This window comes from Gigantopelta aegis, chromosome 8 (genome assembly GCF_016097555.1).
Source record: "Gigantopelta aegis isolate Gae_Host chromosome 8, Gae_host_genome, whole genome shotgun sequence".
Classification (NCBI taxonomy): domain Eukaryota; kingdom Metazoa; phylum Mollusca; class Gastropoda; order Neomphalida; family Peltospiridae; genus Gigantopelta; species Gigantopelta aegis.
This window is the reverse complement of record NC_054706.1, coordinates 79,425,917-79,451,604: the sequence shown is the minus strand read 5'-3', so window position 1 is coordinate 79,451,604 and position 25,688 is coordinate 79,425,917. Positions and strand designations below refer to the sequence as shown.

The following is a 25,688-nucleotide window of genomic DNA, read 5'->3' as shown; positions in this document are numbered from 1 at the left end:
TATCACTTATGAATGAGTATACATTTATTTACTTGTGAATGAAAACTCCTCCCCAACCCCAACCCCACCCCCCCAAAAAAAAACAGACTGAAAAAAAAAACCTTTATTAGCATAAATTGTACATGTATTACAGTTTAAGACGTACAAACCCACACCACCCACCATACACCAAATTAGTAATTTTTTGATGTAGATTCTTTATTAAATTTATCTATTCCATGATATTGTGTGTGTATGTATGTATATAGCCTGAATCCAAAAACCACTGGCCTCGGACATTGGGCCACCGTATTCTATATTCTAGAACCTCTGTCCTGACAGGACAGGATCTAGATAGCCACTAGAATGCTTTCATCTGAGGTACTTGGGTCATAGAATGGAACCGTGTTGGACTGATTATGTTTTCTCCATCCATAACATGGAAAATGTAACACTAGCAGGTCTCTACTTTAAAAAATAAAACCTGTTAAACTAGTGATGTCATCGAGCTGACAAAGTTAACTAATTTTGACAGCACGTGTGTTTTATCTTTGTCCAAGACCATGACTTGTCAAACAAATTCTGTACCCATCAGCCTAGTTGGCAACATGTCTCTATAATGTCAGGCTGCACTGATGTTCAGTAACGTGTGCTAGCTACCTAAATATGGGGGTCTCTGTCCCCCATCCCACGTTTCCCTGTTATGCTTGGAAGGCTGAAAATGATGTATAAATTTAATCACTTCAAATTCAAAATATTTGATGGAGGGAAGGAAGGAAGGAGTTTTATTTAAAGACACGTGCACATTTTAGCTACGATTATATGAATACAGACCACATGCACAATGAAAGAGGAAACTTTGATTACTCTTTCTGATTACCAGTAAGATACCTTTTATGTGCAGCATCCCACAGGCAGGATAGTACATGTCACAGTCTTTGATACACCAGTTGTAAAGTACTGGTTGAGATGAGAAATAGCCCAGTAGGTACATCGATTGGGATCGATCCTAGCCTGACCATGCATCAGCTGAGCGCTTTACCATTGGGCTATGTCCTGTCCATATCAAATGTGCATACCTAGGGCCATTACCCTGGCATTGCCCCATTTTCAAATCCCACTCGGCAGGCCCCGTAAATGGGTATTCAAAAATGGCAGCTTAGCAGACTGGTAGATTACTGTGTACAAATGTAGAGTTTTAAGAATTGAGAGGTCATCCTGGCCAGTTTCATAAAGAAGAGTTCTGTTGCAGATTATTCTTATAAAACGTTCATAAACCATGTTATTATCCATTATTGGATTTCAAAAGGTAACGTAACTGGGACAGTACCATAATTACGTTTTTGTTTTCAAGTTATATGTGTAGTTGTTAAAATTGTGTTTATTTTCATCTTATGGAATTATCAAATATTTAACATCCAATAGCCGATAATAAATCAGTGTGCTCTTGTGGTGGTGTTAAACAAAACTAACTTTTCATCTTCATGAAATGCTTAGACGGGAGGGATTCCAGTGTAACACATGCTGCTGTGTGCTGTTGGTTCTGCATGAAATGCCTAGACGGGAGGGATTCCAGTGTAACACATGCTGCTGTGTGCTGTTGGTTCTGCATGAAATGCCTAGACGGGAGGGATTCCAGTGTAACACATGCTGCTGTGTGCTGTTGGTTCTTCATGAAATGCCTAGACGGGAGGGATTCCAGTGTAACACATGCTGCTGTGTGCTGTTGGTTCTTCATGAAATGCCTAGGCGGGAGGGATTCCAGTGTAACACATGCTGCTGTGTGCTGTTGGTTTTTCATGAAATGCCTAGACGGGAGGGATTCCAGTGTAACACATGCTGCTGTGTGCTGTTGGTTCTTCATGAAATGCCTAGACGGGAGGGATTCCAGTGTAACACATGCTGCTGTGTGCTGTTGGTTCTTCATGAAATGCCTAGACGGGAGGGATTCCAGTGTAACACATGCTGCTGTGTGCTGTTGGTTCTTCATGAAATGCCTAGACGGGAGGGATTCCAGTGTAACACATGCTGCTGTGTGCTGTTGGTTCTTCATGAAATGCCTAGACGGGAGGGATTCCAGTGTAACTCATGCTGCTGTGTGCTGTTGGTTCTTCGTGAAATGCCTAGACGGGAGGGATTCCAGTGTAACACATGCTGCTGTGTGCTGTTGGTTCTTCATGGGGCCAAGTAAGTTTCTTTCAGGAGTTCATCAGAAGGCCAGACTGCTTTTGTTTGGTCCCGGTTTGTGGGACGATTTGTTTTGGCCAGAACTTGTAAGATTGCTAAAATTTAGCTTGGTCACAGTGCTGGAGCACATGCCCAAGGTGCCATGGGTTGCAGGACCAGTTGCCTTTAATAAAGAGTGGAGGGGGCTTCCACTCCAACCAGTGTCCTACAGATGGTACATCAAAGGCTGTGTTATGTACTGTCTGGTATAGGAAAGTGCATATAAGAGATCCCTTGTTTCTAAATTAACAACAGGTTTTCTCTTAACCAAATGCTGAAATAGCATGTTAGAAACAGCCATAGTATAAAATGTGCTGAGGTGTCGTCAATATACAATCATTCCTTTTCTTGGTAAATCTCAGACACCAAATGGCTATAATTTAAAATATACTGAGGTGTCATTGTACATTGCTTCTCCATTATATGTACACCCAAGTGTTGATATAACCTTATGTTAGGTATCAAAAACCCAAGGTATCATACATTCCTCATATCTGTGTACACCAAGTGCTGATATAACCTTATGTTAGGTATCAAAAACCCAAGGTATCATACATTCCTCATATCTGTGTACACCAAGTGCTGATGTAACCTTATGTTAGGTATCAAACAACCCAAGGTATCATATATTCCTTCTCCATAAACCTCTTTAAAAGTAGGGGGTGGGACATAACCCAGTGGTGATGCACGGTCGGTCTAGGATCGATCCCCGACAGTGGCCTCATTGGGCTATTTCTCATTCCAGTCAGTGCACCACGACCGGTATATCAAAAGCTGTGGTATGTGCTGTCCTGTCTGGGATGGTGCATGTAAAAGATCCCATGCTACTAATGAAAAATTGTAGCTGGTTTCCTCTCTAAGGCTATATGTCCAAATTACCAAATGTTTGACATCCAATAGCCAATTAATAAATCAATGTGCTCCAGTGGTGTCATTAAATAAAACGAAACAAAAAAAATTCTTGAAATAATATTATTTAGCATATACCTTTTGACCAATTCTGCTTGGATGGCCCATTCAGAGAACCAGTGGTCCCACTGGTATAGCTAAATAAGACAATGACCCGTTTCCCTTCCCCACACCAAGGAATGAACATTAGAAGACCTTGGAAGATGCTAGTAATGCCGCTTCTGACACCTATGACAATGACCTGTTTCATGGCATCTAACTGCCACTCTTATTGGTATAAAAGTAACTTGAATGCACTAGTTTTATCCTAGGACACATCATCTACCATATTACTAAATTACACTGGCAGGTGGGTGGGGTTTTATTGTTATTGTTGATGTTTTTATAAACAACTGGCTTAATATATACATTACAGAGATCCTCTGGCTCTTTAGGCCATTGGATCTAAAAAGACAATACAAAAACATACATTAGGACAAATGTAAGATTTATTAGTGCACAATATTCAATCACAGTGTTATTTGGAAGTTACGCAAAAAATGTTAACAACAGTAACATACTGTAATATGAAGTCTATATTTTTCTTTTTTAGCAAATCTAATCCCTCAAAAAACTAATATATTTAATAGATACAGAAACATTGTATTTGGATTAATATCTTCTTGTCCTCAACTTAAGTGGTAATACAGAGGTATATTAAAGACCATTCCTGAATCAGAAAAGCATTTCATTCTTGCACAAAACAAACAGAATATACCATTTCAATCAACAAAACAAACATAACAAGCACTTCAACGTAAGATCTGAAATACAGAGTGCAGTATGAATTAAAATAATCTTGTATGTATACTTGTTAAACAACAAAATTTTATTAAATAAACATACAAATAATATATTTTTTAAAACCGCTATCTCTGTATATTTGTCAGTATGTACTTGATAAGTACATTACACTACACCTTTTTTTCCTCTTTTTTTTAAAAATTGATACCCAATGTCATTAAAAAGTAAATATAAAATCATAACCAGTATATTAATTGCCCAAATGTTTTTCAGTAAAAAGAATCTAAAAATTCTGTATGTCAATATTACATCTGTAGTATACATTACTAGAATTTGAGGCTATACCCAAAAAATATAAATAAAATAAAATAAAATAAAAAATTAGAACTGAATTGTAAATACTAAGGCACACAATTCGAAGTGCTACATAAGACATAGCGGGGCTGCAAATTACCAAAACTGGTGATGTGGAATTAGAGAAATATTGCATCTTAGTAATTTTGAAGGCATTGTTTGATTCAAGACAGAACAACTTTGGAAAGGTGGTGGTTAACCCCTTACACAGCCGTCCCGAATACTCCAGCAGTGCATGCATCACACATGTAGTAGCACTTGCATGTTGGTTCAATATTCGTAATTAACGACAAAGAAATCTCTGAAATGTGATAAAAGGCTGTCAGACAGAAAATGTCAAAATATAATACAGTAATACACCTGCTGACTCAACTACTGATTCCTCTCTCTGTCTACAATGGCAACATTAAAAATAATAATAATAGATTGTAACAACTTAAAATTGTAATTTTATTTCTTCTTAATGTGAATACAGGCAATATTTTAGAGGTAGATTTTGTTTCTTCTTTTCTGAACACTTAGAATGAATTTTTAGCAATTTCATTTTTAATTATTAAAACAAGTGGTAAGATGGAATAAGGTTTTTTTTTTATCAAAACAAATTATTTACCTTCTGAAAAAAAGATATTAATCACGCGCAGTAAAAGCATCTCTTGCATGTATAGTTAATGTAAAGAATATGTTGCACTACAATTCATCAATTTTCCCACTCAAAAATAAAGAAAACTAAATACAATAAGAATAGTTCTAGTAATAGGTTCACTATAAGAATAATTTTAGTCTCCAATATATATATTATTAATTTCATAAAAATTCACCAATCCAATTCAATAGAAGTATTAACCTATAATTATACTGGATTGTTTAAAAAAAACATGCCATTTTGAAATATATTAAGTGCAAGAACATACTGTGTACAAGTGTAATACATTTTAATTGTTGGTTTAATATAACAAGTGAAGAGATTGTAATAAATGTTTTAATTACATGGTTTACAGCGACAGATCTGTCAGTTAAGAAAGCCAAGAATATCCTGATGATTATCTAAACCATAGACTAATTCAGATATAGCTAAAAATGCTCATAATAAAAATGTACATTTGACCAAGATCAATGAATGAAAAAATAAACTTTTAGCACTGTCAATTATATTGTAAATGATGTACTGAATACTTAAGTTCCAAATTATTGCTTTTCAAGCATACTAAATGAAAATATACTAGGAAGCATCAATAATGCAATGCCCAATTGATAGATACAATCAGCACTGGACCGATATTTGTACTTGTTATCCATTTATGTGTATAAGTAGTAAGCACTGTATTGCTAGCAGGTCTCTCATCAACCCATGTAGTTTGTGTCTTGGAAGAACCACTTGGTGAAATGGATTCCTTTCACATGTATTTCAGACAGCCAGACCGTATAAAAACTACTGTTGTGAGTGTTCCACCTTCCATCAAAACACTACAACTGCTGGACACCAACTGAAGCCGTTAGAATGCTCATCGCTGGACAACGATGCTGGTTTGATGTCATATACTGTGAAGATCTTGCTGATTTTAGTGTTCAGCACTGTCAACCATGGTTCCATCACAACTGCTACATTCTCAACAGATGGCACTGACCAATAAAAGTGAATGCATGTGATAGAGGACATTCCCGTTCTGGATGGAGAAGCCGGCGCAAGTGGACACCTGCGGCCATGACAGGTGTGTGCTACAACAGCTTGCTCTGAATGTACACATTAAGCCCCATGACCTGACCTGATAGCGGACATGGCCATGGATGCAACCTGTCGTAATGAAATCACATCATACTGCTTCATGAATTGACGCTGTTTCTATCTCCTTGCATTATTAATACCCCCCAGTGTGGACAATGCATACAGTTAGGTTGCACACTGGGATTAATATGAACATTGATTTGCAGGTTCATGTTCGTAGCTTGGTAAATATGGGTATTTGTATTTTGCAAAACAGTAATGCTACTATTGAATATAAAATTAATTTAATGTGTACATGTAAGTCTGCATCCTGAATAAATTTAATAAACAAAAAAATAGTGCTCTCAAGTCGATGCTTCATGATTTTATTGTAGTCTATGAAGTTTTATGAAAACCTCTAGTATGTAATAGAAGGAAAAAAGGTTGGTAGCAAATAAATGACTTCAGTAATTACAATCAATAACATAATGTAAAACTGAAACATTTTCCACAAACGTAACTGCAAATCAAGACTGAAAACTATGATCACAATATTCTGTCCCCAAAAGCCGAAAAGTATTTAGCAAAAACCTGGAGTGAAAATCTAGCCATTGTCAGACGACGATAAAATTCACTATAATGTGGCACTCTATCACTCGAGTAAATGACACGCAATACATACACACACACACACACACACACATGATAAAATGTCCAAATAGTATTCTGACATCACTGACCTCACGGCAGTCACACCATACTGCACATGACAGACCAAATAAGAATATTTCAATAAATGTCTATACCAAAAATACATCCAATTTAACTGATCGTGTGGCAGATCTCTCCTGTTCATGATACTAGACGGTCAATATTCTAATACAGTGCACAGCAAGCAGAAAGTACTGTATGTGTCTATAAAAACGAAATAACCAATATCTCAACAGTGAAAAGTAACATGGACAACAGTACATGGTCATATTCTGTATGGCACTTAACGGAGATCTTAATACACTTTTACAGTGCTTATAAATCCACGGCCTAAAACATGTCTTCTAGTTATCAATGAATAACACGTTAAAGACAAGAGCCTCCCAGATACTTGTAATTATATTGCAAATAAAGATTAGAAAGAGGAAAAGAGAATTAATAAAATGTAGGTTCAATGCACCACTTTCTCAGGTGGCTTTTTTAAAAAACAAAATAGCTATTAAGCAAAATTGTTACAAGTCATTAAAGTAATGTTTATAATCATAATTCTCAAATTTCGATCTTTGACCTGTATTCCAAACTAATAAACAAATTTTATTATGATGTCTAGACATTTTGAATATTGTCTGTAATGAAAACAAAACAGAAAGATGAAAACGAAGTCATGTGCATTTGTCCATGCTACAAACACTCTTGGTCTTAACTAAATACATATTTGCCAAATATAGTCGGAGAAAAAAATATCATCAAAAACGTACATTATTATGTGAACACATTTCACAACCATTTGTGGCCATAATGGCCATGTGACATTATTTTTAAGCAACCATCTACAAGATTACACTGCAACAACAATAAAATATACACCATATTGACATTATTATCACAAGCATGGGTTCCTGAAAGACATTCTTTCATATTTCGTAGGTTGATGGGCAACCACACAATAACATCAGCAGCAATAACGTACCCTCTGAGCAAACATATTTATTAGTAAGTGAACTGAAAATAATTTTAAATATTCAACCAATATTATTTTTTCTTCACAAAACTTTTTTTAATGAAACAGATTTGTTTTTGATTTGAATGCAGTATATTATACTAATTAAGTTAAAAGGTATTTTAAGTACTATAAAGCTAATTAGAGTGGTGTCAAATTTTGGGTAATTTTGGTGCACTGACTACTGGGTTACTCTGTTCTAAAAGTTTGCGGCCTTCTGTTTTATAGTCGAACGTACAGCTGTGCGACTCTGCATAGCGATGAGTGGCGCAGAAGTTGTTCCCACACCTGAAACAAGCAAATAAAATATATTAGATGGAAAAAAAAAAAAAACCCAACATAATAGTAAAAATCTATATGGGTCAGAAAGATCAAATTCATAAATGTGTTCCACCATGTGCCAAGGAAGCTTCCAAAAAAAATGTGTTTGAGAAGTTTTTAAAATTGGCATAAGTTACCCCTTTTGGGTCCCACCCTTCAGGTACCTGGAAATCAGAATAACCAAATTCACAATTTGTTTTTATTCACCTGCTAAGGAAGCTTCCCACAAAATGTGGTTGGAATATGTCAAGTAGTTTTGGGGAAGAAGTTGAAGAAATAGCATTAATAAATTAGATAAACATTAATATGAAGACTCTGCATTTGATGAAGAGAAGATGATTTTTTTTTTTTTAATTGTCTTAATTTTCCCCTTTTGGGCCCTGCCCTGCCCAACAGGCCCCTTGAGGTCTGAATGACCAAATCCACAAACTGATTTCTCCATGTGCCAAGGAAGCTTGGTTGGAATTGGTCAACATGGCTTTAACACAAGAATTTGTTACCTATGGTAATTCTCAACTATTTTTCCCGTAGGCAACAGGCTCAACTATGGCAATTTTAAACAGTAATTTCTACAATAAAATATAAAAACCAAAAATAATTCCTTCAACCGATGGCAATAATTTTTTATCCAACAACAAAAAAATGTGCCATCGTTAACGACGGGACCAACAGCAATTCACATCACAATCAGGTCAATTGCCATCAGTGCCATCGTTAAGGACCGGGACCAACAGCAATTCACATCACAACCAGGTCAATTGCCGTCAGTGCCATCGTTAACGACAGGACCAACAGCAATTCACATCACAACCAGGTCAGTTGCCGTCAGTGCCATCGTTAAGGACCGGGACCAACAGCAATTCACATCACAACCAGGTCAATTGCTGTCAGTGCCATCGTTAACGACGGGACCAACAGCAATTCACATCACAACCAGGTCAGTTGCCGTCAGTGCCATCGTTAAGGACCGGGACCAACAGCAATTCACATCACAACCAGGTCAATTGTCGTCAGTGCCATCGTTAACGACCGGGACCAACAGCAATTCACATCACAACCAGGTCAATTGCCGTCAGTGCCATCGTTAACGACAGGGACCAACAGCAATTCACGTCACAACCAGGTCAATTGCCATCAGTGCCATCGTTAAGGACAGGGACCCACAGCAATTCACATCACAACTAGGTCAACTGCCGTCAATGCTATCATTAAGTTCGAGCTCTGGGTAAAGTAGTTTGAGAATCTTTTTTTTTAATTGTGTCAATTTTCCCCTTTTGGACCCTGCAATCAGGCACATGGAAGTCAGAATGATCAAATCACACTATATTTTTTTTCATGTGTCACGGAAGCTTCCACTAAAATATGGTTGGAAATGGTCAAGTAGTTTGAGAAGATTTGTCAAAACTGGCTAAATTTCTCCCTTGTGGGCCCTGCCCTCAGGTCCTGAAGGCTGTGTGTCAGAATGACATACCGTATTTAATAAATTTGACGGGAACTCGTTAAACACTTTTGGAGAGGGTGAATATGTGAAAAGTTTATGCACAACTTGCGATGATGGACAAAAACAGATCGCAATAGGTCACTTGAGTGTTCAGCTCAGGTGGCCTTAGAAGCTTAGATTAGAAGATAGCTACTTATATTCTAACCTGCACTGATAACTTGTTGCCAGACCAGTCCTCTTGGCACAAGCGTAGCACCGTTTCGATGCTTTCTTTTTGGCTTTGACGGGTGGCAGGTGGTGAGTGGGGGACACAAGTCGTGTATCCTGGTTCATGGACACGCGACTCAGATGTGCCGACTACAAAAAAAAGCAAAATCCATAAACGTCCTGTAATAAAAGCATGAACAGTAAATAACTTTGATGATTTAATAAAAGATATTTACTGGCAAGTTCTCTACCAACTGTAATTGTGTGTGCTATACTTGCATTAAAAAAAAATATGTAGTGACTTCTGCATTAGGTTTTAATGGTAAGAAACAAACCATGTTAACATCTATTAACATAAAATTATATTGGAGTTTTTTTTATGGATGTACAACCCGCCACCCCCACCCAGTTTTGCCTTTATTGCCCTAATTGGAACTCTAATTTTTACATAAACAGATGTTCCACTTGTGATTAAAGTCCACAACTTATTCTAAGGTCTGAAGACATGTTACCAAAGGATGATTATACTCTTATGTGCCTTCTGGTTAGCTTTTTTATCAGTTCAAAAGTATTTACTCCCAAAAGCCTTGTTTTATTGACAAATTTTTGTTTTGTTTTTCACTTCCACTTTTCTCAAGTTTGAGCCAGTCAAAATAAATGTCCCTCACCATCAAGCCATTTTCTGGTGTGGGGATACGCACATCCTGACAGCTGCTTCCTCCCATGGAATAGCTGTTCAAGCGCGTCTTGCTAGCACTAGCCACGTAGCTACCAATGTGAGACGAGCCAATCTTCTCAATCGCTGCCTGCTTCAGCAAACCCGACATCGCCCGCGCTTCACTCGTACTAAGACTCTCCAGAGCAAACTCTTTACGCCTTTCTATCCCCGGGTATCTCGATGTGGTGGTCGGCCGTAACACAGAATCACGCAGTCCCAGAGATATCTCCTTCTTGGCCGACGACGTCGATCGTTTGTACGGCAGGTCAGACATTTTCACCGTACTCTCCGAAGAGCACTCAGACGACTTCTTTTTCGCACTATCTTTCGATGATAGCGAAGGCCTGAAAGGCTCTTTCAAGCTTTCTAAGTTCAAGTCCCTCCTGCGGGAAGCCGCAGAAGATTGGAGCATCCGGTTCGAATCTGCCATGCTGCTCAGTCTGTATAGATCTTTCTTGAGAGAAGACCCTGAGGCTATACTAGAGATGTCGACGTCTTTACCTGGGGGGGAGCAGTCAACCACAGGCTGAGTCTCACCCATAGCACTGTCTTCATTCAGAACATGCAAGGTCTGCCCTATTTTGTCAGACGAATCTGACCAGTTTCTTGCACCATCCACTGCACTTGGTGTAAATGTTTCCGTTTCTATCGAATTGTTTTTGTCCGTCAGAGACTGAGAACTGAAGGTGCGACCAACTGGCGGTAAGCACATGTTTTTGTTCAATGTCTGACTGCATGGTCGGCCCGCTGCACTGGGAATCTGTCGCAAACGCATCCGACTGTTGGCTCTCGAAGAAAAGCTTGCCTGACCCGGTGACGGTGGTTTTGGTGCCTTCTGAGGAAACAAAAATCAATAAGTTAACCAAGTATAAGAAATGCTGCAAATTCACACTTTTATGATCTTATTCCTGTTTGTGCAGTTTCAAGAAAATTAGGTGAGAAATGAAGTACATAGAGCAGTGATGTCACAATTTCTATTTTTAGTAACAGTGACCTTGACCTTTGACAGAGGTGAAATGTGAACTCATTAAAATGTCCTGTATGTGGTTTCATGAAAATTAGGTGAGAAATGAAGTCACTAGAGTGGTGACCCGGACCGTTGACCCTGAGACAAACAGTGCACATGTTCAACATATCATGATTCTGTTCTTGTGTGTAAAATTTTATCAAAATCAGATGAGAAATGAAATTGCTACAGTGGCGACATGTTTCTATTTAGTAACAGTGACCTTAACTTTTGAGGCAGAGGCGAAACGCAAACTTACTCTACATATCATGATCCTATTTCAATATGCAAGTTTTATGAAGATCAGATAAGAAATAAAATTACTAGAGGGAAGTAGAACATAGCCCAGTGGGCTATTTCTCGTTCCAGCCATTGCACCACATCTGGTATATCAAAGGCCATGGTATGTGCTATTTTGACTTTGGGATGGTGCATATAACAGATACCTTGCTACTAACAGAAAAATGTGGCAGGTTTTTTTTTTAAGACTATATGTCAAAATCACCAAATGTTTGAAATCCAATAGCTGATGATTAATAATCAATGTGCTCTAGTGGTGTTGTAAAACAAAACAAACTTTTAACATTCGCTGAGCATAGAAACATGTTAAATCTGTATCAGGGCTCAATTTGTTTGTTTGTTTTGTTTAACGACACCACTAGAGCACATAGACTTATTACATGGGTCTCGCTACATGTCATAAGCGATGGTGGGCCCCCACCATCTCTTAACATTAATTTTCAATACGCCCGCCATCCATTGGCAGCGATAGTAATACCCGCCATCCTTTTATTTAGGCCGACACCGTTTACAAGACATTTTCGAAGTATTTCCTATAAGTGGAACCAGCTCTACCGATTCCCTCCATCCCTTTCCTGAATACTGGAGAGATCACTCGGCTATTGGATATCAAATATTTGGTAATTCTGATATATAATATAGTCTTAGAGAGGAAACATGCTACATTTTTCCATTAGTAGCAAGTGAACGTTTATATGCACAACCCCACAGACAGGATAGCACATACCATGGGCTTTGATATACCAGTCGTGGTGCATTGGCTGGAACAAGAAATAGCCAATGGTTCAAACCTAGACCGACCGCGTATTAAGCGAGTGCTTCACCACTGGGCTACATCCCACCCCTAAACAGGGCTAAAGCTGGTGCTGCTGTAAAAATGTTTGGATGGAGGAGAACAAAATAGACTTTTAACTTTCGCCGAGCCTAGAAACGCGTTGAATACTGAAACCTGGGTCAAGCTGGTGGTGCGAACCTTCTTGTGAATACTGAGTTTTTCCATGTTGACGCGGAGTTTGGTCATCTTCTCCTTCATCTTGTCGTTCTCTTCAGTCTTCTCCTTGGCGGGGCAATCCTCGTCATCATCCTCATCGTTGAAGTTGTAGACAGACGCACTGCAAAACACAGAGAGTCATTAGTATCAGCAGGCCGTCCATCACGTGTACAGAATCTGCTGCCAGATATATCGCTTGTATCTTTGCAGCTAGTATATACAGGCAGTTCTACGAAATGCATTACCTTATTTATTGCATCGCAGTGGTGGAAATACCATTTTGGTAATATTCATCTCCAAAAATATGAAATACGTTTTTCGAGAAGTCGTGACTTCCAATCAGCAGTGTTCGAAATAAGCACTTGTCGAAAGTGAAAATCTGCTCGGACAAGCAAAATGTACCTCAACAGTTGTCCAGTGGACAAGGAAACATTTCAATGTAGTTTAATTTCGAGAAATCAATTTTAATACAGTCCTTGTACTTGAATAAAACAAAATATTTATTTGGACAAGTGAAAATATTGCTGGACAAGTAGAGTTCTTAATGTTCTTGTCCGGTAGACAAATTAAAAATTCTGCTTATTTCTATCTCTGATCAGGTGATGAACTGTGTCACATAGTATGACTGCACGTAGATTGTCATACAAACATTTTACACCTGGTTCTTTAGTTTCATATTTTTATGATCGGAAATATACTTGTTGTTAGTTTTTATAATTAATGTCAGCTACATAATTTAACAAAATACACATTATAATATTCTTGTTTAGCCATGTATACATTTATAGTATTGTTTGTGTAAATTCATGGAGAGATGTGTGGTGAAGGAATGCAAAGTTTCATTGATAAATAGTTAAATCAAGTAACCGACATATGACATTATTTTGCTAAATGACATCATTTCGGTAAACGATGTCATTTTCACCAGGCAAAAGGTAGTTTTCTAAACTGTGATTGGCAAGTTGTAACCAATGTGAAAACGGATTAGCAAACAATATTTAACGTTTTATAATTGTGTAGTGATCTCTAAAACTTGTGTAGTGAATCGTAATGCAATACTTTCAAAATATTCCCTGAATATGTGACTGTGTATTAAAGACTGCACATAAAATACATTATTGCATATGTTCAAGCTTACACATATCTATAAATTATATTAAATACAATCAGTGGTTTCACTTATAGGTAGTTCTATTAACCTTCTGACTACTGCTAGCGAGATGTCTCACCCGACCTCACGCCAGTCGACATACTGTACACTGTATACAGTGCATTCCCCAATTCATATTTCCTGCCATTTTGCACACGACACTCACCAGAAACAATTTTTTAAAAATGGAAACAAGTTTATTTGACAGCATGCTAGCTTTAGTTTTTTTGTTTTTTAATGGAAAATACCTTGGAATTTTGAGTTCAAAAAGTGGTTTTTGGCAAGTATTTTCGCCAGTCATTTTCAGGAATCGACAGCTGATTGTGACAGATAATTTGATAATAAATTTGATCGTTTTACCAACAACGAAAATCACCCAGTATTGGGACATGAATCGTAGTTTGTTTTGGGTTTTTTAATTCTGACCAGAAAACCACTGTTGTCGGGAATAATGGACATAAATACTGGACAGCTGGCCACAAATGCCTGTAAGTAATAGGGTCTCCACAAGTACTCGAGTACTCAGGTCGAATCTAGCAAGACTCGAGTCCGTTCACAACACTCAAGTACCCGTGCAAGGAAGAGAACTTTCAGTTAATTATATTTTTTAATGTAATTTTATCATTATGCTTGCCGCCAGTTACATTAAAGAGCTATGAGACATGAAGGGAAACGTGTGGAATACAGTATTATCAATGGCATGATTTGGCATCCATGTTCAGAGGTGGATTTAAGATGCATAATGCTATTTTACTTTATTCCTTAGTCTCATTATTATCTGGTGTCGGGTACTCGGGTCCCGGACCCTTGAGTACTCATGGTCGCCCCTAGTAAGTAAACACAACTTTTTCTATTTGTTTGCCTAACTTTAATCAATATTAAGTGATTAACTGATCTAAAATATAAAAATTATAAAAAGCCAAGAAAATAATAGTTACCGATTCAAATATGAACATTTAAGTGAAGTGAGTAAAAATTATAAACTTGTCAAAAATTAATCCAGTAGTCTAAAGGTTAAACACATTGCTGCATATGTTCAAAGCTTGCACATATAGAGAGTCTTAACTGTGAACAAAATCAAGACAAGCTTAAGATCACTCCCCTGAAATGGCGAGCAATTATATGAACTTTAAAATATAATGTATTAAAAAAATTAATGGATGGCGACCAATTTGTCACTCTCCTAAAACTTTCCAGGCAAGTCTGGAGGGGAGTAGGAATTATCACTTGCCTTTCCTGGTGAAGACTGTACAGGTACTCTATAAATCGTTACACACACTTGTAATTCTATACTCGGGGATTTTGCCAGAGGGTACGAAGGGTAACATTACGTACCCTAAAATCCTGGATATTAATGGATAAATTTGTATAATTTAAAAAAACATTATAGTAAGAGAACTTCTGTTTAAAAAATTTCAGAGCACATAAAATGCAATGATCAATTTCAATACATTTCAAACCCATAACCACCTAGTAATCTGTTTCGTTTTTATTATGTACCCTGAAATTATTTTCTGGCAAAAAGCCTGATACTGTCACTGTATAGGTTGCACATATACGCTTTTCTCTTTTATAAATCAACAGCCACGAGGATGCTGCCCCCCCCCCCCCCCCGTCCAACCTAGTGAGCTGCCCTTACCTGAGTGTCTCCGACAGCGGCGTTAGCGTGCCATCGCCACGATCGACTACACGGAAGAAGTTGAGCTGGTCGCCCTCCCTGAACACGAGCAGCGTCACATGGCGGTTGTTAGGCAGCTTGTCAAGAATCTCATCTCGATTCGCCTCCATATACTCCGCCATCTCCCTGAGTGTCGAGTCCTCTACCGGTACTACAAGTAAACATACACATCATAAACTCTGCCATCTCCCTGAGTGTCGAGTCCTCTACCGGTACTACAAGTAAACATACACATCATATACTCCGCCATCTCCCCGAGTGTCTCTACCGGTACTATAAATAAACATACACATCATAAACTCCGCCATCTCCCCGAGTGTCGAGTCCTCTACCGGTACTATAAGTAAACATACACATCATAAACTCCGCCATCTCCCCGAGTGTCGAGTCCTCTACCGGTACTATAAGTAAACATACACATAATAAACTCTGCCATCTCCCCGAGTGTCGAGTCCTCTACCGGTACTATAAGTAAACATACACATCATAAACTCCGCCATCTCCCCGAGTGTCGAGTCCTCTACCGGTACTACAAGTAAACATACACATCATAAACTCCGCCATCTCCCCGAGTGTCGAGTCCTCTACCGGTACTACAAGTAAACATACACATCATAAACTCCGCCATCTCCCCGAGTGTCGAGTCCTCTACCGGTACTACAAGTAAACATACACATCATAAACTCCGCCATCCCCCCGAGTGTCGAGTCCTCTACCGGTACTACAAGTAAACATACACATCATAAACTCCGCCATCTCCCCGAGTGTCGAGTCCTCTACCGGTACTACAAGTAAACATACACATCATAAACTCCGCCATCTCCCCGAGTGTCGAGTCCTCTACCGGTACTACAAGTAAACATACACATCATAAACTCTGCCATCTCCCCGAGTGTCGAGTCCTCTACCGGTACTATAAGTGTTTTGAGTCCTCTACCGGTACTATAAGTAAACATACACATCATAAACTCTGCCATCTCCCCGAGTGTCGAGTCCTCTACCGGTACTATAAGTAAACATACACATCATAAACTCCGCCATCTCCTCGAGTGTCGAGTCCTCTACCGGTACTACAAGTAAACATACACATCATAAACTCTTCCATCTCCCCGAGTGTCGAGTCCTCTATCGGTACTATAAGTGTTTTGAGTCCTCTACCGGTACTATAAGTAAACATACACATCATAAACTCCGCCATCTCCCCGAGTGTCGAGTCCTCTACCGGTACTATAAGTAAACATACACATCATAAACTCCGCCATCTCCCCGAGTGTCGAGTCCTCTACCGGTACTATAAGTAAACATACACATCATAAACTCCGCCATCTCCCCGAGTGTCGAGTCCTCTACCGGTACTATAAGTAAACATACACATCATAAACTCCGCCATCTCCCCGAGTGTCGAGTCCTCTACCGGTACTATAAGTAAACATACACATCATAAACTCCGCCATCTCCCCGAGTGTCGAGTCCTCTACCGGTACTATAAGTAAACATACACATCATATCACAGTGAGCAAGTGATAAACGTAATGACTGCATTCTACCGATACACACAGCGACGGTTTTCGTAATGACTGCATTCTACCGATACACACAGCGACGGTTTACGTAATGACTGCATTCTACTGATACACACAACCACAGGTTACCTCTGCGAGTATTGATAGGAGAGCAAGTGATAAACATAATGACTGCATTCTACCGATACACACAGCGACGATTTACGTAATGGCTGCATCCTACCAATACACACAGCGACGGTTTACGTAATGACTGCATTCTACTGATACACACAGCAACGGTTTACCTCTGTGAGTATTGATAGGAGAGCAGGTGATAAACGTAATGACTGCATTCTACCGATACACACAGCGATGGTTTACCTCTGCGAGTATTGATAGAAGAGCAAGTGCTAAATGTAATGATTGCATTCTACCAATACACACAGCGACGGTTTACGTAATGACTGCATTCTACTGATACACACGACAGTTTACCTCTGCGAGTATTGATAGGAGAGCAAGTGATAAACGTAATGACTGCATTCTACCAATACACAGCGACGGTTTACATAATGACTGCATTCTACCGATACACACAGCGACGGTTTACGCAATGTCTGCATTCTACCGATACACACAGCGACGGTTTACCTCAGCGAGTATCGATAGGAGAGCAAGTGCTAAACGTAATGACTGCATTCTACCAATACACACAACAACAGTTTACGTAAAGACTGCATTCTACTGATACACACAGCGACGGTTTACGTAATGACAGCATTCTACTGATACACACAGCAAAGGTTTACGTAATGGATGCATTCTACTGATACACACAGCGACAGTTTACGTAATGACTGCATTCTACTGATACACACAGCAATGGTTTACATAATGGCTGCATTCTACCAATACACACAGCGACGGTTTACCTCTGCGAGTATTGATAGGGCCCCCGCGCATCGCCAGCACTAATCGGAGTGTTGCTCCGCTGTGGATGCTGTAGTCATGGAGACAATAGTCATCTTCCAGCTCTACAGACTGCCATATTAAATGCTGATGGGAGATGGGTATACCTGAAATAACACAGTAACACAATATATATAATAGGGTTGTGTAACAAGAAAAAAAAAACGTAGTTGGGTTTTTTTAATTACTGTGGTATGTACCATGGTATACCACATTAGTAGTGAAATCATATTCATCACTGCGATTCAGTGATTAAATAATTTCTCAACATACAATGTCACTTATGTGCCTTTGAGACATACTAAAATGAAATACCAGTAGAGATTCTGACTGATTCAGTTTATATATATTATATGTCAATAAACTGGATGCAATTATCATCTTCAAGCTTCTGAAATAACACAGTAACATAATATATATAACAATAAACCATTTAAAAAATAAAGTAAATACACATAGAAAACCATTTAAAAAAAAAAAAATATGCTTCAACTTTTGTGCTTCAGATCATTTTATGTAATTAGGAACATGAAGAGATGATCAAGACCAATCAAATAAGCACATACACAGGTTCAACAATTTAAAATTCAGCAGAAATCTATTTTTAAACACATTTACTTTAGACTATAGCATTGCATGTTTAATTAAGGGAAATATATATATATCTATTTATTATTAAAACAAACAAAATATTAACGTTTTTTAGCACTTGTGCAGGGTGTCAACCCTAACACCCCTATTTGAGCAATGAAAACATTTTATTTTTATTGTCAGTAATCTCCGGTTCGAAAAACCACTTATTTGGCAGCAGATTTTTCACTTGATCAGAGCAGTGATTTAGTCTTGTCCCTTGACTGTAATCTGATATTTTGTCCTCAGTGTTAGATTTAATGGGTCATGACCAATGATTTTTAATTACTCTACATAAAAAATAAATGAGTTAGCTAGTACAGGGCTTCTAGATTATGGTAGCCCCATTCCCATGGCTAGTGATATTCAATGTTGGGCTAGTAAATAACTATCATTGCCATGCCCGGCGGCTAGTGAACTTTTTGGGGCTCATATGTTGCAGTTATGTCTATTTTGTAAATATCAATATTCTGCCCCCATGCCAACCCCCCAAAGTTAGTGTTTTTAAGCTCCCTCTTTAGGTGACATATCTGATTATTACTATATTTAGTTAAATTGTATTAGGGCAATTCCACGGTTACTCACGTTAAATTTTTACCATACTAATTCTTTTGATTTGCTCAGGATTAATAATTATACATTCAACACTTATTTTCTTTATTACATTTTATTAGTTAAATAATCAATGTATATTATGAAAAAAGAAAAAGGAAATATGATGATTAGTTTTCATACTGTGAATGTGTAAACACTGATTACTAGTGTTACCAAAAAAGAACATAACAAAAAATGAACACACTTAAAATCTAAAGTCTCCTCATACTGTAACAGTTATGATAATTTAAGTGAATATACTGGTGTATAGCTATGGTGTTAGGTATCTTTATATGATAAGAGTTTTGAAATTGTACAGTTAATACAAAATAGTTGGTTACTTGTGTTACGGCTACTCACGTTACAATTTGTCTGCTATTTGGTAATGGCTAAAAAAAGTTCATTGATCACGGTCCACTATAGTTCCTAATTGTGACATATGTTGTGGTTCACATATTCACTTCTAGGAATTGGGGAAGAATTAAAACTATGTATGTTTAATGGTAAGCCTTCTGGCTGTATTTTGCCCATGTTATTTTGTAATATTGTGCATTGACCTTTTGGAACATGGGTGTATAGCGCAAGAGACAGCAGGAGTGAATCGGTTAAAGCCACACACCCTAGTTCCATCCAGCGAAAATAAATTATAATTTGGTTAATCTACAAACCTGTAACACACTTAGATCACGTTTTTATCAAATGGAGTGAAAAAGCAGGTTTTATATCGATAAATACCATGGGAATCCCCATGTCCCAATTCCTTGAAATAATTTTGAAAGTTTGTATTCTGATGTCACCGGTAGATGTCGCTCGAAGCACAACAATGCCTACGTCACGACAAATTTCACAGACTTGGGGTGCGTTCATTTCACCTCTCCTGGACATGTTCCAACTGTTCTGTCCTGGTTGTATCCCCTCTCCAGATATCGTAAGACTTAGCAAAATTATTGGTTTTAAGGGTTTGTAACATTTTGTATTGAGACACTTACTTGTCTGAACTTTATTGTTACTGAAAATGTTCATGAACTGTGAAGAAAAATACCACAAATGAACAAAAACAAATCGGATGTTGATTGCGCGAACCGTGCACGAGAAAACAAACCGAACCAAAATGATAACGGTCACGTGATATACCAACGTCTGTGCCATTGAAATGGAAATATCCCCTCTAAAAATAGATTGGACCTCGCTTGCTTAATGGTTTTTTCTCGACAACGCATCTTGTGAAAAAATGCAAAAAATGCATTTCGTGGTTTTACAAACATCAGGATTACCAAAAAGCACTTCAGGTGAATGGAAATGTGTATTCTAAATAATAAAATGTAAGTAAAGTGCAATTTTATTTGTGAAAAATGGGGTTTAATAGCAAAAAAAAACGCCGTAGTGGTTAACAAATAAACGTAACTAGGGTGTGTCCCTTTAATGAACCACCTGTTCGGACCGGTACTACAGGCAGATGCGGTCATATAGCAAAAAACTGAGATAAAATGTTCACAATTCTGGAGTGAAAATAAATGCTTATATAATGTATGTTTGCAGTGGTGTATGTTGTTCGTGCCAATGAGAACCCTTTCTATTAGCAATCTTCATTTGAAGTTGGGCAATTTAATATAGGTTTCAATGGCAGATGACATCCGTGTAGTGCTCATTATTAACATTACCGAATGAAAAAACACAACATGAATTTCACAACAATTATTAAGAGCATACTCCCATAACTGTCACATGACCAACCATTTGACAAGTGAACTAGTCTTGATCAGTTTATATTAGTTTTCCTTCACTCCCAACACTTCTGTCCATACCATTTTGTAAGCTCTTATTTGATTGGATCACACAATTTCGCTACCTGCACTAGTGAACAACAGTCACGGAGCACAGAATTGTTTGTTTTAATGAGTTATTATTTGCTGTCCAGTGAATAATTTAATTACTTGAGTGTAGTGATATGTTGTTACAGCTTGAATTGTTTATTTTCCTGTTTTGATTTATCGTTGCTAAATTATTTTTGCACAGCATGGAAGATGTTAGCATTGCGATAACGATTACCATATCTGTAATAATTAAAGGGGAAAAATATAATGAAAAAGAAAAGAACATGTCTATTTGTTGACAGTATTATTGAAATCAACGAGTTGTTTCACCCCACTGATTTTTAGATTTCACACATTGCAGTCTATATATATTGCATGTTTATAGTTATAGATAAAAATAATGTTATAATTTTCTTACTCATAATTACTCATAACAGTCACACTGCATACTACTGATGTGCTGTGGTTTCTTATTAAATATACTACATACCCAGCTGAGGTTCAAATGCCGAGTACGGTATGTTGATTTTGCCCAACTCCAGCTAACAGAAAGTAAACAGCTGATAAGGCATTAACATCCAAAGACAGAATATTACCAAATATTTGGTAATGAATAATTAATGAATAAACACGCAGAAGAAAAAAAAACAAAAAAAACTTTCAAAATTATAATAAATATATTTATCTTTAGGGAGAGGGGTGAAACGACTCGGTACATATATTTAGGGTAAACCAACCCTGGGTGAATAGGACTAACAGGCCTGCACAAATTAAAAATTTGCATAACCTGAAAAGGGGTTATGCCAAAAGATTTCGCATAACCTATTTTGATTTGCATAACCTGGGTTTTTCTTTATAATTAAAAAAACAAAACTTAATTTATATATGTATACAAATGTTTGAGAGATTTAAAAATAATAATGATTAGGACTATTGTAATAAATTACCAAAACATAGTGAATGTCAGGCTTCACCTATTATATAAAACACATCATCATGTGTGCACAACTACGTGTGAATAAATGAGAATTCACTGCAAGGCAATCTCTTACCATTAATTTTATAATATTAAGTGTTTTTATGTGTGTATAATGTCATGACATTCAGTCGTGAGTGGGAGACTCGGTGCCATCTTCCTCATCTGAGGAACAGTGGATACTGATACTGTCACTGTCATTATCACTGACAATGTCGTCATCATCACTATTCGATTCAGAATTACAGTTAATAATAGAGTTACTGTGACTCTGGTTTGAGATTATAGCGCCTTCTAACCACCAATGGGAATGCACATACTTTGCAAGATATTTATACAAACTTGACTGGTTACGTTATGCACTACAAAAAAGCACTGTGTCGGAAACAAGTCTAATGTTTGTACTCGTGATAAAAATATGTTGGTACGTTGCCGGGATTAATCATTCAGTAAATTTTACATGAACGATAAATCAGTTATGCCAAATAAAATAGCATAACCGATGCATGAACGACACGGTCGTTCATGCAATTTGTGCAGGTCTGGATTACAGGTGAAACAATGCAGGGTTCAAAATGGTTCGAGGGCAAAACGACCCAGAATCAACTTTTTGTGTGGTATTTTGTTTGATAATTTATTTCTTCCCTGGGACACAAACCAGAGCCCTCAAAAGTACCCGGTCTCCGGCGGCAAATCGCCGCCCGAAACAGCTTTTGCGCTGCCTACTTTTCATTGATGGTAAAAAAAAAGTCTTTAATAAAGTCTCCTACAAAAGGGATCCAAACAAGGTGCCAAAATAGTTGTTTATTTGTCTTGAAACGCGATTAGTTCACATCGAAATTTTTATCAAGCAGCGTTACCGTTTTGGGTGATGTGGTTGGTTCGTCGTTACACGTGACTTTCAGCGAGTAAAATTGTTCAGTTGCTGCATTTAATGGATGGTGACTGATTTGCGCTAACAGAGGCCATGAGAATGCATCTCAGAGGTTCGATTTTTCAAATGTTTCTTGGGGAGGGCCCCCAGACCCCCCGCTTTGCCCACTGCTATCATCACTGTTGTAGCCTGCTACTTCTTAAACTATTGAGGGCGCTGACACAAACTAATTTGTACTGGGTACAGTTTGACTAAATATGGGTGTGTTTTGGTAAAGTACATTTCTGGTTCCAGTGTTTTCGCTGGGTGAAAATTAAAGGAGGGCGGCAACTCGGTACCACACCCTTCAAAAAAACCAACAACACCCCAATAAACAAAAAGCAAAGCAAAGCAACACCAAAAAAAAAAAAAAAAAAAAAAAAAGGGGTGGGGAGGGTTGTGTCATTTGGTTACCATATTGTTGTGTGTTGGTAAGACATACTCCTTATTTTGCCTACAAAAAGGTTTATAAATACGAAATACAAGCAGACTCGTCTTTTAATTGAACCAATGATGATATCGGTCTGACATTCACGGGCAGTTCCGGTTTTGCTGAATCGATCAAAGTTTTAATATTATTATTTTTAATAATAATTTCAAGATATACGAAAAACAATAAAGATGTTTATAAAGTGATCCCCTAATGTCGGATACATTTTTTGTTATTTCCATCTTCATCAAATGAATCGATCACTGTAATAAAATATTATTGCCGGCTGATAAAAAGTAGTTTCATTTTTGTAAAGGCGGTGTATATATTATTTGGCACTCAAGACAAATGATTTTAATGATAAACACTACCACTTCCGTTGTTTTTATAAGTGTTCATATCTCCCCAAAATGAAAAGTTTACAATATTTTATAAAAAAACTGCTGAATAAACAGAATGACAGAAATAATAGAAAGTTAAAATCATCAGCTACAACGAATTATATCTGCAACTGAGGACAAAATATCAAACGATAGTTAGTGGAAACGAAAGACAGAATGTCCGTTCTGATCACGTGACAAATTTGGCGCCAAATAAGGAAGTTTTTTTCAATCGGAGATTGCCGAATCCGTAAAAAATAAATATGTTTTCATTGCTCATATAAAATATATAACCTTTATTGTGTCTATTAACCTTCTGAGTACTGCAGGCGAGATATCTCGCCCGACGTCATGTCAGTCGACATACTGTACACTGTATACAGTGCATTCCTCAATTCATATTTCCCCGCCATTTTGTACACGACACTCACCGGAAACGGAAATATAATAAAAGAAAAAAGTGGGTTTTTTCAAAATGGTGGCTTTTGTTTTGATTTTTTCAATTGAAAATACCTTGAAATTTTGAGTTCAAAATGCGGTTTTCGGCAAGTATTTTCGCTTGACAACAATGGCAGCAAGTCGCGGTCATTTTCAGGGATCGATAGCTGATTGTGACAGCTGATTTGATAATAAATTTGATCGTTTTACCAACAAAGAAAATCACCAAATATTGCAATATGAATCATAGTTCGGGTTTTAAAAAACATTCTGGTCAGAAAACCACTTATCGGGAATAATGGGCATAAATACTGGACAGCTGGCCACAAATGCCTGTAAGTAAATGCAACTTTTTCGATTTTTTGCCTAATTTTAATCACCATTAGCTTATCTAAAAATAATAAAAATTACAAAAACCCACAAAAATAATACTTACCAATTCATATATGAACTTTATTTGCTGTATTTATAAACTATTATTAATGACATTACTGTTGTTTAAAATTTCCTCCACAAGGATGCTTTTGTAAAACAAAAATTAGTTTAACACTGAATACTGGATGTGGAATCATGGGACTAAATATTTGTTTTATTCATTAGATGTTCGGTTCATTCCATCACAACACATGATTCCTATAAGTTTTATAAGCCTATAAGGGTGGCTGTGTGGTCGGAGACCCACTTGGCTATGACCCTAAAGGGTTAAAGTGTGAATCCAGACAATAATACTATTTGGTTTGTAGTCCTTAATGCAATATTAATACAATAAACCAAGGGGAAGGGAATTATTTCCAAAACTGATCTCTTGCTTACCTTCCAGCCTTTGTATCTTCGCTTTCACGGACATAATGGTCTCGAAAGGCGAAACACGAAGTTCAAAGGCTGTTCCTGTTAGTGTCTCAACGAATAACTCCATCAGAGGGAGGTCCTCGATAAGCCGAGGCCTGCCTTTCGTGCTAGGAATTTCCGTGATTAGTATAACCCTTAATGTGCAGGGTCATGCATTTTCACATCATGACAAACGTGACCCTGCTTTGTCTTAAACCAAAACAACATCGCACAATCGTTATTGGCTGCCTAAGTAATCGCCATAATGAGTTATTCTACAAAACAACAATATCCTAACTCATAACCCATCGTTGTAAATTTAAGTGGTTTTAGTATACAAACGAAAAATCTGATTTCTTCACACACATAAAGTTACTCAAAAACAAAAACATGGAGGAACATTGGTATTCGACGACATTACGAGTACCCGTATGTTGTAGTCACTGACAACAATTTTTTGTCACGTGCAAATAACCGGATCGTAAAATTAAACGGAGAAAGATTCAGAATAAACTTTTGGTTTGCAAAAAACCCCTAAACGTATTGGTTGTACATTTGCTAAATAATAATAATAATTGCACATGCTTGGAATATTATGACACAAAAACAAAACGGGATTAGTTTTGTGGGCCAAAATAATCAGTCAGTAAAATTTATCAGAAGGCGCTGTCAAAAAAAACCCCGTAAAGCTTTAGGGAAGAGGGGTCCGTTACTAATTGTCAAGAGGTATGTAAC

The 25,688-nt window shown here is 37.5% G+C and overlaps 1 protein-coding gene across 2 annotated transcripts; it reads right to left on the bottom strand.

The window, feature by feature from the left end:
• Nucleotides 1–3,584: 3,584 nt before the first annotated feature.
• On the bottom strand, nucleotides 3,585–25,376 carry LOC121378242 (AN1-type zinc finger protein 4-like). 2 transcript variants are annotated; one of them, XM_041506322.1, is made up of 7 exons: nucleotides 24,939–25,376; nucleotides 17,914–18,057; nucleotides 15,438–15,627; nucleotides 12,607–12,769; nucleotides 10,302–11,186; nucleotides 9,632–9,783; nucleotides 3,585–7,952 (listed from the first exon to the last, which is right to left on the bottom strand). In XM_041506322.1, exons 1-7 carry the CDS (start codon nucleotides 25,039–25,041, stop codon nucleotides 7,817–7,819), a joined length of 1,773 nt encoding a protein of 590 aa, XP_041362256.1. In that variant the 5' UTR covers nucleotides 25,042–25,376; the 3' UTR covers nucleotides 3,585–7,816. The 2 variants fall into 2 exon arrangements, with proteins under 2 accessions (XP_041362256.1, XP_041362257.1); XM_041506323.1 differs by having other exon boundaries at nucleotides 12,631–12,769.
• Between the last annotated feature and the right edge of the window lie 312 nt (nucleotides 25,377–25,688).

Bases quoted from the DNA above. Each gene is read 5' to 3' on its own strand.
- LOC121378242 (XM_041506322.1), bottom strand. From the start codon at position 25,041: ATGGAGTTATTCGTTGAGACACTAACAGGAACAGCCTTTGAACTTCGT. The intron at 15,628-17,913 runs GTAAACCGTCGC...GTTTACTTGTAG, and splicing joins CCCTATCAATACTCGCAGAG to TACCGGTAGAGGACTCGACA. The intron at 12,770-15,437 runs GTAAGGGCAGCT...TGTGTTTTGCAG, and splicing joins CCGCTGTCGGAGACACTCAG to TGCGTCTGTCTACAACTTCA.